Source organism: Monodelphis domestica, chromosome 5, assembly GCF_027887165.1.
Source record: "Monodelphis domestica isolate mMonDom1 chromosome 5, mMonDom1.pri, whole genome shotgun sequence".
NCBI lineage: Eukaryota > Metazoa > Chordata > Mammalia > Didelphimorphia > Didelphidae > Monodelphis > Monodelphis domestica.
This window is the reverse complement of record NC_077231.1, coordinates 169,660,866-169,671,098: the sequence shown is the minus strand read 5'-3', so window position 1 is coordinate 169,671,098 and position 10,233 is coordinate 169,660,866. Positions and strand designations below refer to the sequence as shown.

The following is a 10,233-nucleotide window of genomic DNA, read 5'->3' as shown; positions in this document are numbered from 1 at the left end:
CCTTTATGGCGCAGGGAGGGTCTACTTGAACCCAGACTTCAGAGTCATTTTTGCTGATCAATAATCCACAAGCATTTATTAATCTCCTACAGGCCAGGGACTGTGCTAAATTTTTGAATTACATTTCTTTGAAAAAATTTTTTTTCTTTGGTAACTCGAGGGCACTCAAACAACAAACCCGGATTAAGTGCTGAAATTTTGCTCTAATTACAAAGTAGAGGACAAGAACTCGGTTTTGAATCAATTGGTCCATGAGTGTTTACCATCCATTATGTTATATATATGTGTTGGGTACTTACTAGGAAGCTTTCTATGTTTACTTTAGCACATGCCTTGACACATGATTATAATGTTGAGTTTTTAAAATAAGTCTAACATGAGAAAATCATAAATCTAAACATATGATCCACAAATGCTGGCGGAGACCGATCCACCCAACCAGAGCCCAGAAGACAGAGGGGAGGGGCACACAAGTTTAGGACGTGTGTCTTGGGAGGTGGAGGGCAGCGTCTGCGTGTACAGTGTAACCCAGGAGGGGTAGGGCTGCACATAGGAAGCACGTTCGCACCCTCAGAAGCCGAACAACTGTTCACGATCGACTATACCGAGGGCCTCGAGACTGGGGAGGACAGGTGCCACCCCTCCCCCACCCTCTTCCCCTCCCCCACCCGGCCCCGCCCCCACCCGGGCTTTGTGAGCTGCGCAGCGCTGCTGGAAGGGAGAGCACGGAGAGCACGGAGCGCGCGGGCACGGGGCGAGAGCCCGGACCGGGCGACTCGTTTTAGGGGGCGGGCTCGGGGAGGGGGAGGGGGGGTCGGCACGCCTAAGATGGCTTCGGATATGAGTTATAGGGTTCGCCAGAGGATCAGCCGGCTCGGCCAGGTGCAGAGCGGGGGAGGAACCGCTCCTCCCCCCCTTCCCTCATCTCCGCCCCCGTCCCGCCTCCTCCTCGCTGGGCCCTTCTAGGCTTAACGGCCTCCCTGGCCCCACCTCAGGGCGGCTCCGCCCTGCCCGGCCCCGCCTTCCGGAGCCTCGCTCCGTCCGCCCGACCCTCCTTCCTTCCCTCCCTCTGCCGCTGGGCCGCCTGGGTTTGGCTCCGTCCCCCGCAGTCCGGCCGCCTCACTCTCACCCTCTTTCCCTCCTTCCCTCAGAGGATGTCGGGCCTCCAGATTAACTTCAGCCCGCTTAAGGAGCCACTCGGCTTCATCAAGATTCTGCAGTGGGTGAGTGGGGCCAGTGGGCCCAGCTCTGGGGCCCTGTAGTCGCAGCCGCCCCGCCGGGCGGAGAGAGAGGGGAGAAGGGGCGGGGGGGGGGGGGCTCTGCGGAGAAGGCCAGCTGGCCGGACCCGGCCGTGGAGTGGGCGGAAGGGAGGGGGGGCAGGGGGGGCGAAGCCTTGGCCCCCGGGGGTTCGGCCTTGAAAGCCCGGCCAGCGCCCCGCCCCTGAAGCCTAGCCGATCTGCTGGCGGTCGGGGGAGGGGTTGGGGGGGGGGCAAGAAAAGGCCTCAGGGCCCCCGGCATTGGGGCGGGCTGCTGTCAAAGGGGATCACGAGGCGGCGGCTCTGTCTAGAGGTTCCTGAGCTCGAGGCTGAGGAGTGCCTCTCCCCCGTCTTCTGTTTCCTGGCCAGCCCTGGGGCTTCACCTGGGAACCCTGGCCGGGAGCGGGTGGAGGTTCTTTGGAGGAGGAGGAAGAGAATGTTTCTCCCGGTCCTAATGAAAGCCAGCCTTCTCCCATCCATTCTTGTACCCCCTGTCCCCCAAATGCTTGAAATTATGAACAGGTAGGAGAAGACATGCTTTAAGAAATCTGAAGACCCTCTTCACTTAATAAGAACTTAGTAAGCACCTAAAAGTGTAGCGGTTTGGATTAGGGGAAAAAAAAATTATTTTTGATGAACCACTGTAGCGTGAAACCATACTAGCGTTTGAGATAAAATTTTCCTGAGGAGAGTGAAAAAATGAACATATGCCCATTAACTTTCCGCAAAGTTTGTCAAGTTCATTAATTTTCAGTCGTCCTGGAGTTGCTTTATTATTAAAGAACAGGTTTTTCCGAAAGTAAAACAATGTATTTATTTAATAAAGCACTACATATTAAAACTTTTAGAACCATACGGGGTGGTGTCCGAAAAGTCTTAATGCAGTTTTAGACCATTAAAACTTTTGGAATGAAAGGTATGTCTTAGTGCAATTTATGCTGAATGAAGCTTCAGCTTGGGACTTTACTAGGACTTTTGAGACACCGTAAATGGAAAATGCTAATAGATTCGTTGGGCCGAGGTGATTCTGAGCCCATGCTATGAAACTTGACTTTTCGCTTCTGCTTAGAACACCTGTCATTAACATCCTAGGAATCGTTTGGCTTTGCAAATTAGCTTGCCCAGACACACGCCCCCAAAGAGTTTGGAAATTTTGTTGGACACCAAAGAATTCTTGAAATGTGTACTTTAAGTGATGATTTTCAAGACTATATTTGCAGGTAGCATCTTCTTGTAACAATTAGGGTTAGTGTGCTGTAGGTAACGTTAAAATAACAACTCTTTGCCCATATGTTTCGGTGAAAGGTGATAAGCATTTCCTAGTGCTGCCAGCATCTAATCCCCTAATATAAGTTTTTGAAAACTGAAATTATGCTAAGAAACATTTAGTTTTGAGTTCATGTTGTTGAAAGATTTGCTATCTTTGGGCTTCCAAATTAGCATCAGAATGATGCTGGTTGGGAAAACCCATTTGTCTATGGAACCAGATAGGAAAATCATAAATACCTGCAGCTGTTTGCTGTTTTAAAGTGATTTAGTTTTGAGATCAAATTTCTTCCTCTTTTTCCCATACCCTTTTCAAAATAAAAATTTTGTTGTATATACAGTAATGAAAGTGAATTTATCATGAAGTTTCAAACAGGAGACATTGGTGATTGGTGGATCTCCCTTCTGACAGTCAATATGTATGATGTGAGGGCTTTTGTCTTAAATTTTGATCAGAGCTTTTTGGTTTGTTTTTTTATAATAGAATTTGACCACATAAAAATAAAAGGGAAACACTTCATATTAAGTAGGCTTATCTAATGTAAAATAAAGAACCATACTGTACCTTTTTAAAGCTGAAAGACCTTAGAGAGTATTTGAAATGCCTTCTTTTTACAGATGAGCAAACAGACCCAGAAAAATTAAATGATTGGTGCTCAAAGTCACATTTAATTAGTGATGTGAAAGAATGCTTCATATTCCCAAGTTTGATATTTTCCTGACTAGAGCACACTACCTTTTTCTGGTTAACTAATTCAGGCAAATATTATATTGTATACTAAAGAGAATAAATAAATTTACAATTTGTGCTTTCTAGATCTTAAGATAAAAAACAGCTGTTTGTATTTGTTCTTAGATTTATTAGCAATGTATTTTTAAATCATAGTTCTTGGAAGGTTCAAATGCATTATAACTTATAAGATGAACAATTTTAGAGCACCTGTATTAGGATTGGGCTTCCAGAATATTATTATTATTGTTGAGGATAGTTAGGTGGTACAGTGAATAGTATGTCACATCTGGAACCAGGATGATTCATCTTTCTGGGCTTAAATCTGGCCTCAGGCACTAGTGATATAACCCTAGACAAAGTCACTTAACCTTGTTTGTCTCTGGTTCCTCATCAGTAAAATGAGCTGGAGAAGGAAATAGCAAATCACTCCAGTATCTTTGCCAAGAAAACCCCCAATGGGGTCGTGAAGAATCAGGACTGAAAAGACTGAATCACAACAATAGTAGGACCAACAGTAAAACCATATAACCAGAATTAGAAGTGCCTGAAAGTAGGAGGGACTTGCCCAAGGTCACACAAGAAGTAAATGGCAGAGCCAGGATTCAGACTTAGGCTCAATGAGTCTCTAAATGGAGTGTTTATTCCATTGCACTATACATTACCTCTTCAAGTATTCCTTGGATGGCTGTATAATTTCAGGGTAAACAATCTTTCTCAAGTTACTAAGTTGCTAAAAATCAGACAAATTTTATTGCAACTGGTTGAATTTTTATGGGAAGACAGCTTTTAATATTCAATTAAACTCTTTGAAGGTAAAGACTATGACAATCATGTTAATTGTCAATCTCTTTCAATGTTTTTTGCTTTGTTCCTGTTTAGTTACACACAGTGGATGCCTTTTGATAAAATATTAGTTGGTTAAATAAATGACGTTAGCCAGTCTCCTTTTAGAAACTTCAAGGAACCAAATTCTTTGGTAGAGAAGAGTGCTTTCAGTTATACAGATAATAGCAGCCTCTGTTTGCACATGTGTACAAGCACCTTCAAGAATGCTGAGTAGTTAAGATTAATTCTTGAGTAGTATTTTATTTTGAGCCCTCTTGTCTCCTTTATCACTACCCCCCTAGGACTTTATGCTTAAACAACTACAGTTTACAGATTTCAATCTCACTCCCACCCCAGTTGTTTTGTTACACAAGAATTAATTTATACTTAAAAGTGAAGTATGTCTCACTAGGACAATAACCAGCATGAATAAATTCATACAAAGTGTGTGCATGTGCACATATATGAAATGTACTGCTTTGAGGTTTTAATAGTGCTTCACAACACATCCATGGATATGAGGGCATTATAAATAGTACCTTTATTTTTCAAATTGGGAAACTGAAACTCCAGTTAATTGGACTCATAACAAGATATTCTATAAACCTAGCATGCAATGAATAGAATCTTATTTGTTTTCTTAATTATTTTGGGGTTTTGTTATGATAAAACTAAAATGTATTTGTTACCTGGGTAATAAACTACTTTTATGTTTTATAACTTAATGTTCCATAAAATGTTGGCAGTCCTAAAGCATTAAAATCATTTTGATTTGCTCAGTATCTTTAATTTTTTTTTTTTTTGCGGGGCCAAAATTCTGAATATGTTACACAACTATCAGATTGAAAACAAGATATGCCACTTAGCATAATTAGCTCGTTTTTTTATTAGGATCATTTTTTATGTAAAACTACCAAATATGCTTCTATAGATTTGGAAACATAGTTGTATATTTTTGAAAGACACTTCTCCCAAATAGGGTCCAGTTTTTGATTGGGTATATAAAAATATATTGAAATATCAAGTCTCTTGTATTTTAAGTGCAAGTTTTTGTTAGCCTTAGATGAGGAAAAATGGGCAGGTGCGGGAAGAACTAAAAGAATTGTTTCAGGTGGGAATTAGATCCCCACACCCATAAATTTGCAGTTAATGCTTTACTGATCTTAAGTAAGGAATTAGCTATTTGCTCTTTAGGTGGTTTAAAGTCAAATCAGTGTAGCCGACCTGCAGATATTGGAACTTTTTTCCCTACCTCAGAAATAAAAGTTGAGATTGTGGTTTTAGCATTTCCTTCTCTATTTTTTTAACCCTTACCTTCTGTCTTAGAATTGATATTAAGTATAGGTTCCAAGGCAGAAGAGCAGTTAGGACTAGGTGTTGGGGGTTAAGTGACTTGCCCAGGGTCATATAGCTAGGACATATCTGAGGCCTGGTTTCAAACCAGGACCTCCTATTAGCATTTTCTTTTGAGATTAAGGAAATTCCCTTTTATTTAGTGAACAAAATAAATTATATGCTTTTCCAATTTTGTTTTTAAAAGTCAAAGACACGGGATATAAAGCTTTAATAGCTAAAAACAACACTAAGACTTTGGGGAGAACCTTAGGTAATAGGTAAAGAACCAGAAATATTTTTATAGTTTATTTTGGGCACCAGAAATGCTAGCCAATTTTACTTTGTAAATGAATCTGTGAATTCAGTTTTTGTTATTCAAAACCAGTAATTTCCTAACCTTCTTGCTAATTAGATAATAGTATCCTAGATTTGGAGGTTGTAAAAACCTTTAGAGATCATATAGTCCAACTCCCTCATTTTATAGTTTTGAGTTTATATTAGGTTTTTTGAGAAACAATTAAATTGTTTTAGAACTTTGGAGGATATTGCATTAAAAAAGGCTATGGTTAGCACTGCTAATGAACAGTGGTAATCAGTAAAAACTAAGTAAAATAATAATAGCTTACATTTATATAGTGCTTTAAGATTTCATTTCTAAAGCTCTTCTAATACATGTTCATTTAATATCTTCAACACTCTGTTACATGGGTCATACAAGTATCTCCATTTTTGGTTGAGGAAACACACTCAGAGTGGGTTGACTTTCAGTGTCACAGTAATAAAGTGTAGAAGGTGGGATTTTGAATTCAGTTTGCTTTTTTCGGGTGCTGAAATTTTTCTGCTATACCATGTCAAATAAGTCAACTTAAGGGTGAATTTAGAAAACAGTATACAAAGTGAGTGTATACAGGAGGAGAGTCTTAGAACACCTAAAAGCAGAGGTTCTTAACTTGGGAACAGGTAACTTGATTTTTCAAAATATTTTGGTAACTTTCAATATTTAGTTTCCTTTTTAATCCTATGTGTGTCATTAAAGACTTAAAAACACTATGAGAAAGGGTTTATAGGTTTCACTAGACTGCCAGAGGGGTAAGGGTACCCCACCTACCCTCTCAAAAATGGTTAAGAACTTTTGCCCAAAGGAAATATTGGTTAGTTTCAAGAACACTTGAGATACCATTATGAGTTTTTTAAACTATGGAACAGATTAAATTAAGGAGGCAGTGAGAATTTCATTCCATGGGGATCGCAAATTTTAAATGCATTTTTGTATATTGATCTTATTTATAACACCTGGTACAGAACTCAGTAGAGAGGTATTTAATAGATGTTATTTATGGGTCAATCCATTCCCACTCCTCATAAACTAACTTCCAGGGCTTCTCAATCATTTTGAATGTAAAATGACTGAAGTTTCTGACTTGGATCTTCTTGCTTCCACAGCTGCCTCTTATCCAATCCATTCTATGCTTTTGCTACCAGATTAATTTTCCTAAAATATAGAAACTTGAAAAGTTGTACTTTACTACTTGGTATATTTAATTAAATAAATTTATACATATACACATAATAAATACCTGGAAAATTAAATAAATGATAAAAATAGCTTTTATTAAATTCTTCTAACCACGTCCCATATCATGGCAGACATAGGAAAAAAAAGGGGACAAATGTTTTAATTTTTCAAGTAATAAGCATCTTTAAATTAATATGTCTCATCAATCCCTCCTCAATTTCATTTAGTAAATTAAAAAAAAAAAACATTTGATACCTATATATGATAGTGCAGCTAAATATTTCCATATTGGCCCTGTCCCTAAGCATGTCTCATCACTGTTATTTTCTGTCCAGAGGGGCTTGTTTTGTAGTCAGTTCTTTTGGACTTCTGTTTATCATTATATTGAATCAGAATTCTAAAGTTTTTCTTTATCATGTTGTTATAAATTGCTCACCCAGTCCTTCACTGTAAATTAATTTAAAATGGTCTTCCTAACTTCCTTTCTGAAATTGTCCATTTCTTATGGCACAATAATACTACCTTAAATTCATACACTGAAATTTATCGATTCTCCAATAGCATGATAAACAATCCCTTAGTTTCCTATTTTCTTAATATCATTAAATTTCTTAAGGAAATGGTAGATGTGTGGTTCTTTAAATATTTCCCATTTTTTAGCTTCCTTAAAGTCTTTAAGTTGGAGTTGCCTAAATCATACCATTCCTTTTTCATTTCTATAAGTAATTTATTTCTTGCTTATTAGAATATAATCAATTTAATTTTTGGTAATGTTTTTTTCTTCATTGCCTTCTGGCTCACTTCTTAGTGAAAGTATCTATGGCTTTTTGGCCAAGGAGTTCTGTATGTTCTACAACAGTAGTGACAGACTCAAAATAGAAACATATCTCTATGGGCTACGCATTTGACTTTGAAAACCACACATTTACATCTATCTATATTGTATTTATTTTGTTAAATATTTCTCAATTATATTTTAATCTGATTTGGATAGCACTTGAATTTTTCTGGCTTTGAATTCAGCACCTCAGTATATGTCAAATTCATATAGAAACATGATTACTAAACTGTACATAAAGGCCAGATATTGACTTAGAAAACCATGTATTAATATTTACCATATTTTGCTGTATTATTTATTTTGTCAAATAGTACCCATTTATAGTTTAATCTGTATCTTGCCATAATGGTAATGTTGTGGGTTTCATGTAGTTATATCATCTAAGAGACACTAAGTTGATAGTAGATTTTAAAGCCTGGAAATTATTTTGCAACTTAAAATTCTTAATTGATGAATGTCATTAGCGTTCATCTTTTTTTTCTATAATGTTCTGCACAACCATATCACTCATTTTTAGACCCTCTTACAAGCAGTCTTTTAACATTTACAATCCTAGTTTTGGCATTGATTGCTTCTTGTCTGGATGATTATAACTGTCTCCTGTGTCAAGTCTTTTCCTTCCTCTCATCTTCATACAGTCACAGAAATAGTTCATTGTATATTCTTTTTTTTTTTTTAGTTAAAAAATGTTTAAATAATAAACCCTTACCTTCTGTCTTGGAATCAATACTATGTATTGGTTCCAAGGCAGAAATGGAAAGGGCTAGGCAATGGGGGTTAAGTGACTTGCCCAGGGTCACACAACTGGGAAGTGTCTGAGGCTAAATTTGAACCCAGGACCTCCCATCTCTAGGCCTGGCTCTCAATCCACTGAGCTACCCAGCTGTCCCCTTTTATATTCTCTTAACTCAAATTCTTCAGTAGTTAAGAGATATCACCTGTAAAAAATAAAAATTGCTTCATTTGAACCAGGATTTGAGGCTTCCATAGTATTTTTCTGTCCTATGGTACTCCCCTCTTCTTCAGGCACTGTCAAAAACCAAACTGAATTATTGGATGTACCTTGATTTCATTCTGATCTCTCCTGGCTTCATGCTTTTAGAGTCCACCATATTCGGAATGTACTTCCTCAGTACTGATACCTGTTGAAATTCTTTCCCTTCAATGCCATACTCAAGTGCTACCTCTTCCCTATCTCTTCTGTTACAAATTGCTCCCTAGAATTATCTTGCATACATCTCTCCCTTTTCCCTTAAAATGTTCTAATTCATCTCTTTTATCAATGATTTCTGGTTTCCTCCCTCTAATCCATAGTTTACTATTTCTATAACATAGTAAATAGTTATTGAGCCCTTTTAAGTTAAGTGATTTATCTATTGGTTTACTTTCTGTGTGTCACCTAGCCTGAGAACCAGGACCTAAATCTTCCTTATTCCAAGTTAAGCACTCAGTACAGTAATACTACACTATATTTATTGCTATCTCTAACTCTAGTATATATCTACTTCTACCGTATTTATTTATATAAATACCTCCTCTGTTCGATTGCAAGCTACTTAAGACCTGGGCTGTATCCTATTTCATCTTTGTATAGGTATATAATTCAGTTATCTACCTTGCTGGGTGGTTATGGGTAAAGTGTTTTGTAAACCTTTAAATACTATGCAAATATAAGCTGATAATTGTTGCTTATTTAGTAATGTATATGTCATCTTACAGGGGCTGTTTATAGGATTGTGTTGTTTAACTTTTCACATTTAGCCTTCTCAAGTAGATCATAAGCTTCTTGAGGGCAGGGACCTTGACTTAGGATTTTGGTGGGGAGGGAATCTTTTACAGAACATAATTTGGAATAGCAAATATAGTTACCTCATTAATGTTTGTTTTTCAATTGTGTAGCCTTTTTATTTTTTGTTTTTTCTTTCTATTTTGCTAGTTTATGGATCTTTAGAAGTGATCTACTGGTATAAACATGGCTTAAAGAGACTATGGGGAAGACCACTCCCCTGTCACATTGGTTAGACTCCCTTAAAGGTACATAGACAACAATAGGGTTAAGGGTGGGGATTGGTACCACTTCATCATTGGAGGGAACAACTGATTTGATATCATAACTCCACCATGGAGTATTGGGAAAATGAATTCTATTAAATTAAGCTTATATTTATTGAATAGCTATTATATTCAAAGCATAAAGATGGGGGAGGACATTGTTGACAAATAGCTTCATCTAGAGTGGAGGGGAATGAAGATAAAACAAATTTAATAATGTTATACAAGTTGAAAGTTTATTCAAAGGAAAATTCAGAGTTCAAAACTAGAGTGTCACCTCTGACTTTGGAAGGGGGAAGTAATAATAGGAATGATTTAAAGGAAGAGGTAGTATTTGAGCTAGTACTAACTGGTCAGAATATGAAGTGAACTGGGGGTGGGGGTGCAGAGAACTTTCTTGATCCCATGC

At 38.0% G+C, this 10,233-nt stretch overlaps 1 protein-coding gene across 2 annotated transcripts in view; it reads left to right on the top strand.

The window, feature by feature from the left end:
* The first annotated feature begins 508 nt into the window (after positions 1–508).
* SYPL1 (synaptophysin like 1) overlaps positions 509–10,233 on the top strand; it is a 36,516-nt gene continuing 26,791 nt past the window's right edge. Inside the window, exons 1-2 of one of the 2 annotated variants that reach the window (XM_056799517.1) lie at positions 509–632; positions 1,152–1,223. In XM_056799517.1, coding sequence (XP_056655495.1) covers positions 1,155–1,223 — 69 coding nt within the window. In that variant the 5' untranslated portion in view covers positions 509–632; positions 1,152–1,154. Of the gene's footprint in view, positions 633–717; positions 883–1,151; positions 1,224–10,233 lie in introns of those variants that run through there. The other variant, XM_056799516.1, reaches the window with a different exon arrangement.